This window comes from Herpailurus yagouaroundi, unplaced genomic scaffold (assembly GCF_014898765.1).
Source record: "Herpailurus yagouaroundi ecotype Mexico unplaced genomic scaffold, PumYag 67793, whole genome shotgun sequence".
NCBI lineage: Eukaryota > Metazoa > Chordata > Mammalia > Carnivora > Felidae > Herpailurus > Herpailurus yagouaroundi.
In genome coordinates, this window is record NW_024420586.1 from 10,213,153 (window position 1) to 10,232,228 (window position 19,076).

The 19,076-nt window shown below is 38.3% G+C and overlaps 1 protein-coding gene across 1 annotated transcript in view; it reads right to left on the bottom strand.

Moving 5' to 3' along the window:
* The window catches only part of DMD (dystrophin), a 2,039,083-nt gene that overhangs the window by 827,856 nt on the left and 1,192,151 nt on the right, over positions 1–19,076 (bottom strand). The window contains exon 45 of the mRNA XM_040468816.1: positions 4,165–4,340. Within this exon, the coding sequence (XP_040324750.1) occupies positions 4,165–4,340 (176 nt within the window). The remainder of the gene's footprint in view (positions 1–4,164; positions 4,341–19,076) is intronic.

Sequence of the window (19,076 nt, forward strand, 5' to 3'; positions counted from 1 at the left end):
TTTATCAACTGGTATTATTCTAAATGAAATGGATTTCCTTATGTTGTCAGCTACCCATTGTTTAAAGGCCTGCCTACCCACATTCCCTTGACTGGTACATCTTCTGGAATATTCCGGAAAAAAAAAAAAAGTGTAGGAAGGTAGTGACTCCACCATCAAAAGGACTGAAACCACAGTACAGGATAATGAGGTCTGGGCAGATAAACAGCTGGCTAGATACAGATAAGATCCTTTTTTTTTCGCCTATGCCATGGATCCTTCTGGCAATCTGGTGAAGCCTGGGAGTCCTCTCAGAATAATGTTTGAAGTCCAGAATATAACACACCCAGAACTCTGAAGAAAGTCAGTTGTACTGAAATATAGCTATAAAACTATTAGAAAAAAAAATTGTGATATAGCAATACTTGGGCTTGTTTCTTATTAACACATTCATAAGATCTTGTGGAAGATATGATAACTAGTGTAGCTATGGAGAGTGATAACCATGAACAATACTTTGAGACATCTATAACAGCGCTACTGAAATATTAAAAAACACCTGTGATCTCACAGGTGCTGCTAGTATTACTCTGGTTTGTTACCTTCCTTCAAAATGGAAGGGAATGCTCAATTTCCATTACAGGTTAGCAAAAACAAAGAGGTATTTATTTTTCCCATTCAAGCTCATGGCACCCCTTGAATTCTACCCATGGACCTGGGCTTAAGAATCTTCATCTATAGGTTTGCTTTGTTATAACCTATGACTTCCTTTATGGCTGATAAATCTACATTTGCGTCTTCATTTACAAAGACCACTTTGGTGGTTAAGCCATCGTTAAACTCATTATATTCTCCAGCTTAAACCTATAGATGTTATCCAGTTCCTCTGCTACATAATCGAGGCAACAGTGAATTTTCTATCTTAAATTGTATACTTAATTGACTGTATTCTATACTTCATTTAATTCCAAAATACACTAACCTCAATGGACGTCCACTGATATGTGAATTTGTTCTGGGAATTTTCTGCTCGTATTTCTGATATCTTGCATTTTCAAGAGAAGGGTTTACAATTATGTAGCTGTAAGGCTCCAGATAGTTTTTGCAGACTTTTTTTTTTTTTTGCTTAAATTGTATACTTTCTTTCATATGAGTACCTGAACTAGGCAACATGAAATATGTCCAACAGCTGCGTTTAAAAGCCCATTGCAACCTAAGAATGCCATTGTGAACTTGAATAGTCATCTTATTTTTCACCTGTGCAATACCTAACTTCCATTTCCTGCTAACTTCTGCTTGGACTGTACTGAAAGCATGCCACTGATTAATAATAGCTTCATGAGTACAACTCTCCCACAATTGTTAGGTTAACGTAGTCTTTATAAATTTTTTTTTTTTTTTACTTTTTTTTACTTTATTTGCTACTGGGTGCTTGGAAATAGTTGTCAGTGTATTGGTAGAAAAGGCACTTCTATATTATTACTTTTTTACATTTTACAAAATTTAAGCGATAAAAAATCGTCAGGAAGTATGCCGCAAAATTGATCTCAGTGGAAATTTAAATATGCTAACATTTATTTTTAAAATGTAGTGTGAAGTAGACAACTTTAAAAGCTGAATTGAAAAAAAAAAAAAAAACTCCAGGAAGCTGATCTGGACTTTTTAAAGCACAAAAGTGCAATATTTAATGTAGGTCAAAATGGTTAAATGGGAGAACGATTTCTAACCAATTAGCCAAATCCCTAGCCGTAATTAACCTACAATTTGTGTAATATTTCACCACAGAGTCAGCATATACTACTTTCTTATAAACTTAGAAGGATCTACAATTTTAGAGCTTATTTAGTGTAACAGGCATATTGCCCTATTTTTATTTAAAAGTTCTGATTTTCATTTAGAAGTCAGTAACAGATCATTTTTTCAACTGAATTTTTAAAAACTTGTTACCAGAAAAAATATTAACATATTTAAATGATACATGAGCTAGAGACACTACAAAGTGAGAAACAATACTTTAAATATAATAAAAAATAATCTTCCAATCCATTTAATCTACTGTATGAATTCAAGTTATTCGTTTTTAGAGCATGTTATTCAATTTTCCTTAATATTTTCATTTGTTAACATCTTATTTTAGACTGGACTGACTTTAGTTCTGAAATGATATTATACAGGATGTTTTTTTTTTTTTTTTTTTTAATTTTTTTTCAACGTTTATTTATTTTGGGGACAGAGAGAGACAGAGCATGAACGGGGGAGGGGCAGAGAGAGAGGGAGACACAGAATCGGAAACAGGCTCCAGGCTCTGAGCCATCAGCCCAGAGCCCGACGCGGGGCTCGAACTCACGGACCGCGAGATCGTGACCTGGCTGAAGTCGGACGCTTAACCGACTGCGCCACCCAGGCGCCCCAATATTATACAGGTTTAAAGCTGCTCCTCCCATAAATGTATCAGTCAAGTAATGGTATAGTAGTGTGTATAACAGAGAGATTTCAATGTGGGGAAAAAGCATATGATTTTCCCAAGGAAGCAGTTTAACCACAAAGCTTAGAACTTTATTTTATGCCATCTATATAAAAATTATAATATTTTCTAAACCAAAATATAAAATAACCATGTTTTTAGACAGTACTATTCTTTTTAAACTTTATCAAGATTTGTGTGTGTGTGTGTGTGTGTGTGTGTGTGTGTGTGTGTGTGTGTAGGTCAACTAATGCATCCCTTTTGCAAAGGAATATGAATTCTATCTACTTCCTGAATTATGCAAAAGGAGCAAAGGCTCCAAGAGGAGGTGGGCAAAGACAATGGACCTAATTCTGAAACCTTTCTAATACATCCTCACCAAAGACGTTCATCAAAGTGTGGCCCTAGCTTTCTGAATATTAAAATCCACCTATTATGTAGATGATAGGTAGGAAGCAAGAGCTTGGCAACAGAACTGAGTTTTCATTGTTCATAACAATAGTCTCATTTGGTAAATAAAGGCCAAGTCCTCCCTTATGAAACAGGCAACATTAACATCAACAACTGGAAACATAATACAAAATCCCATTTATAAAAATATGTATGCCTTCCAAGTGTGGCAGCATACATTTGGCTTTTCTGTGCTTTCAGGACCTTCCAAGAGAAAGTTAAAAGGTGACTGAATTCAACAATAACCTTTCCGAGGTTTTGTTTTCCCCTTTGGGTTTGACTATTGTGGCCCAAGTGTCTCTGCAAGCATGTACTAACAAATGGAGTGGAATTAAAAAGTAAATACCACTATCTTGGTTTTTAGCATCATAGTCATATTCGTAGCTGCTAAAAAGCGTAGACAGATAGCATTCTTTCCTACAAAACAGTCATTTATAATTTCCTTTCTCCATCTTCTTTAAAATGAATAAAACTCAGCTTGTTAAGATTGGAATATACCAGGGGCACGTGGGTGGCTCAGTCGGTTAAGTATCCAACTCTTGATTTTGGCTCAAATCAGGATCCCATGGTTCATGGTTGGAGCCCCATGTGGCCCTCCATGCTGACCCTGCTTGGGATTCTCTCTTGCTTTCTCTGTTCACCTCCCCTATTCATATTCTCTCTCTCTCTCTCTCTCTCTCTCTCTCTCTCAAAAATAAATCAATAAATTAATATTAAAAAAGATTGGAATATACTGAAGATATTCATATTTGAACAACCACGGGTGATATTTATTTATTTATTTACTTATTTATTGTTAAATGTTTAAAAAATGTTTGTTTATGTTTGAGAGACAGGGAGACAGAGCATGAACAGGGAGGAGGAGAGAAAGAGGGAGACACAGAATCCAAAGCAGGCCCCAGGTTCTGAGCTGTCAGCACAGAGCCAGATGTGGGGCCTGAACTCACAAACCATGAGACCATGACCTGAGCTGAAGTCACAAGTTCAACCTTCTGAGCCACCCAGGCGCCCCAACCGTGAGTGATATTTACAACGAATTTGGAAGTTTAAAATAGCAGGAAGGTACTGCTTATTTCACTCGCAACAGCTACATGTTTCAGTATATGAGAAAAAGAAAAAAAAATCATTATTGCTACTGATTAAGTGTTGAGGCGCTTCTTAACCTTGGTGCCTCCCACTCTGGTTACAATCTTTGACAAAATCTTTTTTAGAAGACAGCTTAAATAGCTCTGCTAAAATTTTAGAATTCCTATTTTTATCTATCGTCCTACCTCTTTTTCCTCTCTGCCAGCTGTTTGCAGACCTCCTGCCACCGCAGATTCAGGCTTCCCAGTTTTTCTTGTAAAATACTGGCATCTGTTTTTGAGGACTGTTGAATTATTTCTTCCCCAGTTGCATTCAATATCCTGACAACAGTTTGCCGCTGCCCGATGCCATCCTGGAGTTCCTGTAAGATACCAAAAAGGCAAAACAAAAATGAAGCCCTACATCCTTTTGTTTGAGAAAGATTTAACAATGTGCTACCACATGCAGTTCTACCGGGAGAGAAAGAAATAAAAAAGCTCCACGTGAAAGTTTCTCTGTGAAACTGACATGCCTATATCCAAAGGCTACAAGACAGAAAGACACCTTTTATGTGTTAGTAAAAAAGCACCCTCTCAGTTCAGCTCCAGTTTTTCTATTTGTAAAGCTTGTCAGCTAGACGATGTTATAATGTCCTACAAATCAATTAGTTGGAAACCTTCTCAAGAGCAAATTCGATTTCTTGTCCCCACAAGGATGTTCCATGTTTAACAGTCTATGAAGTGTTGTAAAATTTCAACAGGAAAAAAGTATTTGGATTTCTTAATGACTATCGATAGGAGAGGTGAAAAAGAACACACATAGTTTAGGCACAGTGTTTTAAAAAACAAAACAAAACAAAACCTCTGGAGATATTTAAACACAAATTCAATGGTACATTCAAAGGAAATTTATTTCAAATTCTGTTTCCATCAAGGTATTTTGCATTATAAAACCACCTAAAACTGAGAATTAATTGCTTTTGGGGGCAGCCTATCAAAAAATCCCTAAGGTACAGTGATAAATTTAAAAATAATCTATAGCCACCAGAACATTTTTATGAGTCATTGATGGTGTCAAGCTTAAATATCTTCTACTTTTTACTCTGAATGAAATTTTAAGAGTATCGGCAAAGGAGTGTCATTAGAAAGGAGACTAGTACAACCAGATATACCTAAAAACAAAATGTTTTTTATCATTACATAAAAATGGCACTGGACCTTTAAGAAAAAGATCATACAGAATGTTTGAGGCAATTAAAATAGTCTATTACTAAATCTGAAGGTTAGAAAATGAAATAGTCTGAGAACTTGAGATCTCTACCATGTTTACATCGAAAGAACTCAAAAATCCTTACACACGGATAGCAAAAAGTCAGTCTGCAGAACATGTTCCTGAAATATGTGATCCACATTATCTAACAATACTCATATTTCCCTGTCTTTTGAGCCAATACCAAGGACATAGTAAACCGGAGTTCACACTTGTGGAATAAATGAATGAATGCATGTCTTCTGAGACTGGGTCAAATCTTCCTAAGTTTTATTCCACACACACAAAAACCGTTTTTTCTACTTTTCTGTATTATTTTGAATACAAAAATTTCTGGAAGTATAACTTGAACAGTTAAAAGACTCAATAAATCAGCAAAAATGACAACAAGGCCATTATTCCAAGGATATGGTGCCTCAAATGAATATAAAATAGTGCAGTTATGGAACTATTCATATGCTTTCCTCAACATACCCTCTTTTTTTAAAAAAAAATGTTCAATGTTTATTTATTTTTTAGAGAGTGAAAGAGAGACAGAGTGTGAGCAGGGGAGGGGCAGAGAGAGAGAAAAACCAGACTCTGGGCAGACTCTGAAGCAGGCTCCAGGCTCCGAGCTGTTAGCACAGAGCCTCGACGTGGGGCTCGACCTCACGAGCAGTGAGACCATGACCTGAGCTGAAGTCAGACGCTCAACTGACTGAGCCATCCAGGCAGCCCGTACTCTCTTAAATGTACATAAGATATGCTCTAGTAAACGTGATGTTTGCTTGCAATTAGTTGCTTTTGCACCATTACTTACATCTCACTCTACCCATTCATATCAGTGTCGCACACGACACTCACTCGCTTAGTAAGAGATACACTCATTCGTAACAAATTATATCTATATTCCTATTATACCATCCTTTCACGGAAGTCAGAGAATGTGTCCAATTCATGATTGTGTCCCTAATGCTTAGTACAATAGCTGGCGCATGGGAGGTTTCAGTGAGTACTTGTTGAGTGAATGAATGCATCTATAAATGAAGGAAATGGGGGAGGAAAGTAGGAAGGGAAATGTTCGGCTTCATCACTGCCATGGTATCATTAGTATTAATACAGTAGTTGGGCCTCCTAGAGATTCAAAGACGTTAGTACAATATTCTAGGTTTTGGTCAGTATGTAATCTCGCTGATGAGGGTAGACACAGTTGTGAAGGATAATTTGTTGTACTACATAGAGAAAGCAGGAGGCTCATAAAAGACGTACCAGAAGAGAGAAGGTCTTGGTGGAAGGGTGAGGAGGAGATTCTTCTGGAGGACTGTGAAATGTAAAGAATGGGTATATTTGAGAAACATGGAGGGTCAGGGGGGCAAGGGGAAAGCACAAGGCAAGGCCTACGATGTGCACTCTCCACGATCTGATCAGGACTATGTTTCTGGGCTTAGTGTCACTGTATGAGAGTAGGAGTTCAGAAAGAGGGGCAGTCCTGGGCGTACCTTGGGCCTAGGCAGAGAGGACTTGGTTTTTCCTTGAGGAGTTTGCAATTCTTTGAATGGCAACAGAAAATAACTTCCGCTTTAAGTACAGGAGTGTCCGAGCTAGAGCTGTGTTTCTGGGTAATTCTGAGGCAGAGTTGAGGCTAATGCTAAGACGGGGACGCAGATAAAATACGAGGACAGGATTCTGGGAGACTGGTAGTTGGGTAAAATTGGACTTGGGATGATGCACTAGAAGGTAAAGGATAAGCCTAATCCACTGTGAAGGCAGAATCTACAGGATTTGGGAACTGGATGGATCTGACAATCACGTACAACTACTGAAATGGGAATTTTTTGCCTAAAAGGCAGAAATCAGGGAAGTAGAGGAGAAAGATTAAGACTCTCATTTGTACCTTCAGTGGTGTCCAGTGCCCCTATGTATTAGTAACACTTTGACAAAATGCGTGGCATACCTATCAGATGTGCGCCTTGGCAGTATGTCTCAGACTTTCAAGTGCACGAGAATCTCCTAGAGAACTTGTTAAGCTGCCGATTCTGGTTCAGTGGGCCCGTGGAGGGCCTGGAATTCTCTACTTCTGACAAGCTTCACAGGGATGTCAATGCTCCCGGTCCAGGAACACCACAGTGAGTAGTACGATGATAGACTAAATGCCTTCCGAATCGTGCTTAAGTAATCAAAGAATTCCTGATGGTGGCTTATAACGCTATGAGGTAAAGCTGCTTCGGAATTTATCTCAGCCCTCTTGCTATGCAGTTTTGATCCTGGCCCTTCTACTCCATGGCTGATGGCTACAGTGACTTTTACAACCCAATTGTAGAATCAACAAGGGTTTTACTGTTTCTATTTCCCAGATAAGAGATAGAATTGAATAGCCAAGAATAAAGCAATAATTTAAAATTGTTAGATCTAAATCTCATTTACACAGAGTCCCAAATCAGAGCCTTCAGGTTTTTTAATTTTGTGAAAGAATAGCTCATTAAATAGTCTGTCGCATTTGTATGAGAAGATTTTGTAATCAGGAGAGGTATTTACAGGGTCTGATCTGCGGGAGGACGGTTTTCAGTAATAAAGCCCAAGACAGATAATGGATGGAAACGGGAAGTAAAAATCGGTACATGCTGGTTTACAGTTAGCCTCTGAGCCCAAAGAAGATAAAATTTGATTTAACAAATTAAATGTAAAACCTCAATCGACTTTATTCACTTAGGGAAAAACAAATTAATTTTAATTCTACAGCTTCTAAATATTTTAAGCACTAAATTATTCACTACCAGCGAAATTTCCAAGCTTTGATATCATACTAATGTTGTGTTGTCACAGGCATCCTTATCTATTTCTCTGGCAATTAACATCTAGTTTTAGTTTGGGACAGAAAGAAAATCATAATTAAATCTATTGGATTATTCATCACAGTTAGAAAGCTTATTGTGTTTTGATTCTGATATGAAAGCATCATTCTTAATAAGGATTCCGTATCAGACTTCCCAAGGGAACTTTTTCAAAATATAAAAGCCCAGAATTCCACCGTAAGGTGACTCAATCAGAATCTCTAGAGGTAAGGGGACAAAGGAGTACAAAACAGATTTACTATTCAAGAGAGAGTAGGCAAGAGACACGTTGAAGGGGCAAGTGAACAGGAGAGACATGCTTTAGAGTTACTGCCATTATCCTCAACTTCTTGTATGCTTTTTAAATTGAGAAATGTTCCTAAATTATAGAAAATGACATATACACTTAAGTCCTTCAAGTCTGATCCAATTGAGGGAAAGGAAGAGAAATTATAGATAAGGAAGGAACTGCTACATTTTTATAGAAGAAAGAATACGAGGCAAAAGAAGCCAGTACATTTGGTATGAAAACATTGCATAAATTAAAAAAAAAAAAGTATGCTTCCCAAACTATTCAAAACTGTATGAAAGCACAACAAATGGAACATAAAATATGACCAATAAAGAAAAAAGAATAAGCTATGAAGCAGTTACGGGAAATCGTACAATGACAAATTGGACAAGCTACATAGGAGATAAAGAATTGGCAAAATATCACAAACTCGGCAGAATAGGAAAACAGAAGAGATAAAAAAGTGATTGGGAGAAAAGATCAAGACCGAGGGAAACAGAAGACAGAAAACCAAATTTTCATTGAACACGTCGATGTGTCAAGAATGCAATTCTGTGATTTAATTGTAATTTTGTTCAAGATTTCCTTTGAGACAGATTAATCATTGACTCTGTTCATTCACTGGTCAAGTGAAAATACGTAAGAATATGATCATTATGAACACTTGTGAAATGGCTGGACAGAATTATACTGCACAATTTCATAGTAATATGATGCATTACCTTTTACCTACTTGCTTTACTCTTTCTGTCCTGCTTAAGACCATGACCACTCCTTCTCTTTGTCAGTTCCTAGAATTCAAGCAAGAGTCTGAAGAACAGTTTCAGGTCCTTTTCTCAGAGATAAATTAAATGAGTTTGCCTCTCATGTTAATTCTTAGAGTATATAGTCACCACTGCTTTTAGGGGTTTTAATAAGCTTCAGACAATATCTTTCACCTTGTATCAGATGATGAATTTTTCTAAGAAAGCAACATGAATGGGCAAATGCCGAAAACATACAGGAGGTTCAGCAACAGTACACGTGCAACCTAGCCCGTCGGTGGACTGGTGATGCCATCCTGGCGGAAGACCTGATGCCCCTGTGAGAAGATCTCATGATGACAGGGACAAGGACTAAAAGATAGCTGAAATCTGGGAAATGCAGGAGTTAAAAGAGGGAAAGGAAGACTAGAGAAATGGTACCTATTAAAAAGGAATGAAAAAACAGAAGCGTGGTGTAGAGAAACGGCAATTTTTGAATAAAGAATGAAAGCTGTAGGAGGCAAGGAGCGAGGCGCAGGTTGGGTACCTAGAATGAGGATGTCAAGAATGATGCCTACTTACTAACTACAAGATCAAGTCCAAACACTAGCTTACTGAGGCCGAAAGGGCCTCTGCTGCCTCTTTTCCCCCGCTCGCCTGATGTTCCCCACTGTCTACCTTAGCTCCAACTCCCAGTAAAAGTGAGTAACTTTCTACTTATATATAGATGCTCCCAAGTTTTGCAGGGCAAAGTCATTATTCATCTGTAATGCTCAGATTAAATGTTCCCTCTTCTGCTGGACCCGTTAAGAGCCCAGAGAGAGCTACGTGCCTCTCCAATATGTATTTATTAAATATTTCTATTTAGCATCATTCATTGGTAGCATTTATGTCTCTATGAGACTTCATAGTTGATAATTAAGTCATAGTGAAATAATGTTTTCTTCTTTTGACCATAAAATATGAATCTAAGTTTGAGCCGTATCTCAGATTCAACTTTTACCTAAGTACCTTACAGGCCTTTTGCAACGTAAGTCAAATCAAAGAGGAACGACCTTTACAAATGATCGACCAGACACAAAATGCACCTTTTTATCCTATTCTTTCTCCCGGTCTAATTTTATTTTGCATTGCAGTAAACATGTATCATGTCTGACTAATAATAACAATGCTAGAACCATCTGCATGTTTCTGTTAGTTTGTTGCAGGAATTGGAGGCAGGAAGGGGATGGCTGTTAAATTTTATCTCATATTCTCTTTTTCCTGGGTGGTATGATACTAGATATGCTTGTTGGTACAGGTACACTTCCCTAACTGCTCCTGATAATGGTGGCTATAAAAGAATAATGAGAAGTCCTTTTAAAACTAGAATTAGACTGTTCCTTTCCAGTCTATTCCAAAGCAAATGTCCTGCCAATGAACTAGAGGAAAATTATGTACAGTAGCGATCTATTTTAATGGGACATTTACCTAATATCAAATTACAATGAAATTTCCTTTGGATGTGTTTATCTCATCGACATCAGTGATATATACAGTCATCATTATCAGTGCTATTAATGTGGATACCAAACGGATTCATCAAAGTGCTTTAAGTACTACATGCTTTGAAAGGTTATCTCAGGCTTTCTGTTTTCTTTCTTTCTTTCCCAAGAAATAATGCCCTGGGCAGAAAATCCCCAAAACATACATTCCTTAATTTCAAGCAGAGATTCCATAGGAAAAAAAAAGTACATATGTTAAATCTCTGCCTTTGGGGCTCTGATATTAAAGACTGCAAGTTAAACCCATCCTCAGACATGATTTGGCGTTAGAAATTTAATAAGTTTGGGTGGGGCATGAATACATTCTGCTCTCTGAAGGCATTTGAATTAGTGGTCCTTGTTTTAAAGAAAACTGTTATAAAGCACACAACTTTGCAACGTTAATAGGTTTTACTTAGTTAAAAATCAATGACAGGCCTCTTTAGGTTCACAGATTTAGTCAATCCTTCTTGGCTTCTAAATCATTCATTAGAACTTCAGGAGAACTAGCTGGGAATATTTAAGAGTTGTCCTTTGTCTCCATTTACATAGGTTTTTATGAAACCAAATATACCTTTCTCTGATCAAAAGGAGGTTCTTCTCTAGGACCATATCTGCTCTTTTTTTTTTTAAACTGAAGGAAAATTAACATACAGTGTTATATTAGGTTCAGGTGTATAATACAAGGATTCAGCAATTCTATATATTACTTAGTGCTCATTATGATTTAGTATACTATTAATCTCCATTATCTATTTCACCCATTCCCACCACTCACCTGTCTTCCAAGCATCTATCCAGAGATAAATGGATAAAGAAGATGTGGTACATATATACAATGGAATATTACTCAGCCATAAAAAAGCAGTGAGCTCTTGCCATTTGCCACAACATGCATGTATCTACAGGGTATTATGCTAAGTTAAATGAGTCAGAGAAAAACAAATGCCCTATTATCTCATATATATGTGGGATTTAAGAAAAGAACAAAGAAAAAAGATGAAAAAAAAACCCAGACTCTTAAATACAGAGAACATGCTTCATCTCTTAATAAGAGATTCTGGTAAGAGAACATATCACTTCAGCCATAAATTTCTCTCTAAAGAATTATTAGGATACTTGTAAAAACATGTGACATATTTCATCATGAAACATATGGCATGTGACCAGAAGATACTTGCTCTGAGGCAGAAGAACTTGAAAGGAGACACAGGTCATTTTAAAATTCCTTCTTTCTAGAGGTCTTATCAGTTTGGAGCCACCCAAATATTGATTCAAAAGACATTTGGTGGAATAAAAAGTGTAGTGAGTGTACAAAAAAAGCAACATAACTGGTTTTTTTAAAGCAAGATGACGTGTAAATGGAATTAAGAACTGAAAATACTTGATTACAAGTCCAATCTCATTGGCTTTGGAAAGTTGCCGTTTCCTATTGGCTCTTGCCGTGCTTATGAAAAGTTTTCACTCCGTGAGTCATTCATTGACTACACAACTGTTCACTGCGTGTCTCCTACGGGCCAGGCACTCTTCCAGGTGCCAGTTATTGTCGCCTGCAGAAGGAGTGGATTGGAGAAGCTCTGGAGTAGAAGTAGGGAGACCAATTAGTTGAGGTAAGAGAAATGGTAGTGTGGACTGGGAGGTAGCAGTAGAAATATGGAGAAGCGGTTGGAAACGATTGACATTTGGGAGGTAAATAGGATTTAGCCATTCACTAAGGATGTGAGGGAAGGCAAGGTTAGCAACTATTCATGTTGCTATTTAAGAAACCAGAAATTAAACCTTTTCCTTCAGAGACTCCCTTCTGTCCTCAGAGGAAGTTTATGTTCCTTAGCTTTGGCATAATCTCTAAGTGATTGTTTAATGTAGGCAAACTGTTCAATGCGAGTAAGTATTACCTTCACTATGATTCACTTCAACAAATACTTAGGTAACTACTCTGTGTCTGATGCTTCTAGGCGACAGATAATCTTGTCTTTTCCTGCCATTACTCGATTTAACGGAGGAGAGCAGAGTTAGTAAATAACTATATACAATGATGTATAACAACACAGCTATGGAGATGCTATGTGAATAAGATAGATCAATCGTGTGATTCGGAGTACGATGGTATGTGTACACATGTCTGTATCTGTGTGTGGGAAGGTGGGAAAAGGAACATAAACATGGTAGTAATTAAGACTATACAAGACTCAAGACAGTTTTCTTCATTCGTTATATTACCAGACACAGTGCTGGGCATTGCTTACCTTAATACTTGCTCGAGAGATATTCGTTGATAAACTGAGTGTAAGACTAGGCAAGATATTACCGTACTCTTTAATGGTTTCCCACTTGAGAAAGGTTCAAAAGTAAAATTGTGAAATGTATATACAACACCCTGGTAGGGAAAAGAGACATTTAAAAATAACTGTTTTACCCAAGTCGCCTCTCTTACCACAAACAACAAGTTATCAAGGTAAGGTTTAGTCTTTCATACTCTCGAGCATGGAAAAGCCCAGAAATAAAATAAAGAGGGATAAAAACAGATCTCTGTGTCTCATATCAATTAATTGATTTTCAGCATCTAGCTCAGGTTATGGAACCCCAAGACATCAACTAACAATCCACCTCTAAGCACATGTTGGGCATCACTAAGCCTTCTGTGTCCCTCTCATCAAGTGATACAGGCACTAAAAACAAGCTACTTTTAAATTTTTTTTTTCAACGTTTATTTATTTTTGGGACAGAGAGAGACAGAGCAAGAACGGGCGAGGGGCAGAGAGAGAGGGAGACACAGAATCGGAAACAGGCTCCAGGCTCCGAGCCATCAGCCCAGAGCCTGACGCGGGGCTCGAACTCACAGACCGCGAGATCGTGACCTGGCTGAAGTCGGACGCTTAACCGACTGCGCCACCCAGGCGCCCCACAAGTTACTTTTTTTAAGCCTTAATTTTTGAGGTTGGATTGCTTATTTTCCAACTCATTATCTATTATAGGGTAATGCTCTTGTTCTTTACGGAATGAGATGAGAAGGGGAGATGGTGAAACACATCTGTGCATCTCTTATTGACTGAGCACATCCTCTGGAAATCAGAGAAATCAGGCACAAGAATCGGTTCTATTATTAACATGTCTGCACAATGTCAACAACTTGTTTCTTACCGAACTATATACAAACCAGAGCAACCTAAGAATAAAAGAGCCAGGGAACTTAAGGATGTCACCCGTTAAAAATTCCAGATTTACCCATGTGCTTACCTAAAAGATCAGGGACAGTTAAAAAAAAAAAAAAAAGAGGTGAAAAACAACTATAGTGGTTTTGACTTCCTCACAAATCTAATTTGTGTAGAGGAAAAGATTCTCTTATCAAATGTTAATGTTTCCTAAATTTTGTTGTCTCTAGCGAAGCCTCCGTCTCAACTATTACCTCGCATTCTGCACATTTTCATGTCATTTAAACTTCAAAGAAAACATTTTCAAGCAAACTCACCTAATTCTGAAATGAGTTTCTCTTGTTGACTTCATTATTTATTGGAATGACATCTATATTCTCCCACTTACCCACGCACACTCCCACCACGGGTTCATCTGTCGTTTTATCCCTGTCTTTCTTTTCCCCAGTCCAAGTTCTAGTGGTCCCGACTGCCGTACCTCTTGACCAGTTAAGTCCACCATTGTTTTCCCTCGAGACAGGTTGTTCACCATATTTCACCTATGTTAGTAACACATCCTCTGAGCTGATTTCCCTTGACCCTTCACACTCCAAAATACGCTACATATTCCTTGCAGATTAATTCTTCTGATGGACAGCTCTGGGGGTGATTTCCTGCTGAAATCTTCATCGAGATCTTCGGCACCTGCCTCATGAAGCCCCAACAGCTTAGATGAACTTTGGAACCTCACAACATTCCTGGAAGAAACCTTCCGAAGGTTCTCAAAGTGACTCTCTAATTCCTTATCCATGGCTGCAGCACAACTTGACAACTCAGAGCGATACCCTGGCTTTCTGCAGACCTCCGTCCATGCTCTCATGAGTTGGAGTGTTTATCTACTTGCGTTTTCCTCTCACTCCAATCCAGTAGACCATGAGCTTCATGAGGGCAGGAATCACTGCTTTTCTCTCCTTCTAGTTCTTAGCAAAGCATGTGCTACATGGTAGTGCCTTAAACACGTATGCAAAGTAGATAAACACTCCAAATACCATGTCTCTTACAAAATAAATTTTCAACGAGAAATTATCCTGTAAAATCCTACTGCAGATCCATTGTGTCTACTTTAGGATGTTTTTCATGGCCTCTGTAAAACTAAACATCTTTATTTTGATTGGAAGGTTTTGAATTTCTTCAACGCAGGGACACTGTCTTCTTTTTTTGAGTTTTCTACCATGGTCATCAATAAAAGTTTGTTGACCAAATGAATGAGCATTATACATATAGTCAAAATGATGATTAAATTATATTTCTATATTTTTAAATATCTAGTACGCTTTGACCAACACATTAGTGCTGATGGCTCTGAAAAGGCTAGCTGCAGTGGCTGGTCAAAGAAAATCAAAATATTCAGCACTCCACGTTAGTGACAGAATGGCCAGGAAGCAGCCCAAGCAGCAACACTGCTTTGCACTAGAGTCTTCAGAGAAAATAAAAGGAAAAGAAACCAAGTCGGAAAATGTCTCTATCGTTCCCAATTTGCCTATTATACCAATAGCCTCAAAATAATATTACTTCCACATGTGTGCGCTCTCGCTCCAAAATGAAAAAAAAATTAAAAAGATAATATTACTTTTCACCCCAAAAGAAGGGCACTGTCTTCAACAGACATGACATCTGTTCATGAATGGCCAGTACATGAAAAGAAGTTCAATACTGTCAGCCATCAGGGTGACACAGATTAAGACCACAACAAGAAACCACTTTACATCCCGTAAAATGGCACAGTTAAAAAGAACTGCTAAAATCAAATGTTGGTGAGAATGTAGGGGAAAAAGCGCTCTCCACCATGACCGGTTAGAGTGTAAAATGACACAACCACTTGAGAAAACTGTTTTTGCAGGAAGTTAAGCACTTGACCTAGCCATTCCCAGGGAAATGAAAACACTCACAAAAAGACTTTTCCACAAACATTCACAGCATCTTAATTCCGAGTATCTCCAAACTGAAAGTCGCCCGACTATCCATCAAGACATTTTTACTATATGTGTAGGAGACAGACGAATCACAGCGTATTTTTACAGTGAAAAAATGAGCCAGCAGTAAAAAGGGATGAACTACTGGTGCCATAACATGGATGAATCTCAAAAATACTATGTTGGTCAAAATACTACATACTGCATGATTCCATTTATATGAAACCAATAGGAGACAAGACTAAAGTATGGTGATAGAAATGAAAACAATAGGTGCCTATGGGGGTTGAATCTACCGGAAGATGGCGTGAGGTGATGGGAATGTTCTTGTTATTGAGGTCGTGGTTTTATGAGTAGAAGAAATTGATGAAGTTAAATTGAACACACGATCTATTTGTTTCCAGGGGCATCCTTCTACACTTCTTTACATGCTCGCTACAGTCATAGAGATCCAGAAAGCATGGGAAATAAATTACATGGCAACATCTCAATACTACTCAAAATACCCTGACAGCTTGAAATGAACTAAATCCAACAGGTTCAAATTTTTTATAGGAATCAATTCTTCTTGCCCTCCCAAATAAATCTTATTTCATCTTAGATATATTTTACTTCTATTAAGAAATAAGAACATGTCACTTTCAAGTACTTCTCTCTCCTCAAACACTATTCTAGCCACGTTATCGATGAAGATGTACGACAAATTTAAATTCGCTCTCTCTCACTTCACACAGTACCTGTACATATTTCTTATGCAAGATAAGAACTAAGACAGCCTCATTGGCAAACCTCAGTAATCTGCAGACAGAATTTATTTATTTATTTTTTTAAATGTTTTTATTTATTTTTGAGACAGAGAGAGACAGAGCATGAGCAGGGGAGAGGCAGAGAGAGAGGGAGACACAGAATCCGAAGCAGGATCCAGGCTCTGAGCTGCCAGCACAGAGCCCGACATGGGGCTCGAACCCACAGACCGTGAGATCATGACCTGAGCCGAAGTCAGACGCTCAACCGACTGAGCCACCCAGGCGCCCCTCTGCAGACAGAATTTAAAAGGGTTCAGAAGATTAGTCAGGCTACAGAGGTTTCATTTGGGCGATATAGAAGACAAGTAAAGTGGCATCCGTATTTTAGTAAAGTGTGTGCGGTGTGTGTGTGCGCACGCGCATGTGTGGGGTGTGGTATGTTTATTGGATTAAGAGGGGGGGAACATAGTGATCCCATGATCTTACATTCTGAGAGATAAAATGGCTCAAGAGGACTTTGAGGTTTTCAAAAAGAAAATTTCGACAACAAAATAGCAAGTGATCCCAATAAGTATTTTCTTAAAGGGTGGGGGTCATTTAACCAGATGCATGCCACAACACAGGGGATCCTCAAAGGAGCTCAGGCTCTACAAATGTACGAACATGAGATACCGTAAGAGACACATAACTGAGGGCAAATCTTAAAAAAGAATACAGAACTACTTAAAGAGTGAGGAAAAGCCAAGCCTGGAATTGAGACCTGATACAATGTTAAAAAACCACATCCAGGGCCTTTTCATTTCCTCCCGGAGAAAGAAGAACCGGAAAGACCTAGGTTCACTGACTGGGGCAGAAGGTTAGGGATAGAGATGACACAGAAAGCAAAACTGCTCAGGCCCTCTGCCTGTCTGCTCTGTCAAGGAGAATGTTCATCAGACTGGAAAAGGCATAACCGTACGAGGGAAATGAAGCCCAAAATAGGTGAGGGAATTTTAAGAGAGCACCTTGCGGCTCTAAATGAGCTAAAATCTCTGGCCCCAGACCAATTATATCCCAGGGAAATGAGAGAACCCGCTCAGTGCGGTCCTACCCTGCTGTCAGTGGTCTTTGAGGAACTCCGTTAACACAGGAGACGGGCAAATGTCATCCCAATTTGCACAAATGGGAAGAAGTGACTGCACTCCTTTCCACCTATTCCTGCTAAAGAGCATTTCTGGGTGAGGAGCCAAAGAATACTTGTTAATAAAAACAACTGAGTCAGCTAACTTGGGTTTGTGCGGTAACTGGTTCTTAGGGGAGACGCATGTGCCTGAGTCTGTGGCGTGATCTCTTTCGCAGTACGAAGACTCCATCTCAGATTTCTGAGCAACTTAAAATAACTTCTTTTCCAGTTAATAAAACCGTCCCCAGTTCCTAAAATGAAGTAACCGTGTAAGTATTTTGTTGTGTTTTACAAGGAATAACATCACGTCAAATTGCCCACCACCTGAACAAGTCCCAAGGCCTCTAACTAATGACGAACAGAGACAATGATGTGATGCGTGAACCACTTTGTGTATCTGACATGGAGAAAAAAGCGTTTCCTTCGCACAAGAGAACAAGAGGACCTAAGACTCAGAAGCACTGAAGAATCTACAAAGCAGGGAGATTCCTGAAGAAAAAAAAAAAAAAAAAAAAGGTGGGGGGGAGGGCATGTGAGAATTAGACTAGATGAATATCCACAAAAATGTGAAGTGTGATCTCTGGGAAATGAGGTTATTAGTAATTTGTATGCCTTTTTTTCATCATTTGAAATGTGTTTTTCCAATGAGAAGGTATACTTTTTTTTTTTTAATCAGAAAGAAATGCTATATTCATTTGGAATATAAATGGACATAATCTAACCCAAACAAAATATTTTATTTAGACTTATTACTTAAGGGTAAGAAGACAGACAAAATAGCCTTTCCTGGTGCTGTATTTTAATTATTCAAATTGCAGTATTTTTTTTTAATTTTTTTTTCAACGTTTATTTATTTTTGGGACAGAGAGAGAGCATGAACAGGCGAGGGGCAGAGAGAGAGGGAGACACAGAATCGGAAACAGGCTCCAGGCTCTGAGCCGTCAGCCCAGAGCCCGACGCGGGGCTCGAACTCACGGGCCGTGAGATCGTGACCTGGTTGAAGTCGGACGCTTAACCGACTGCGCCACCCAGGCGCCCCCAAATTGCAGTATTTTTAAGTAAGGTTATCTCATTTTATCTACTAAGATAGCAGCACCTGTAAAATATAATTCACTACATTATTTGCTCAAGTAGATAGTATTAAAGTTACTTATGGCTATTGCCATGCATAGTGAACAAAATACATCCAACATCAGAAGTAGTAATTCATCACTTCTCAAGTAATATTAAGCTCTGCTAATATTGTCATTTCATAGCTTTCTTTAATGGTATTTTTCTACATATTCGTTTTGAATACATCAATGTGTACCATGAAACTATCAAGGAAGAAAGGTTGTTAACAATTCCCCAGGTCCAGTTTACTTGATGCCCTATGGACATGCTGCCTTTTAGGTGGAAACTCAGAATTACTATAGCAAATGTACCTTAGGAAATAGCTGGAAACAGCACTAATTTTGTTTTCCCATCAC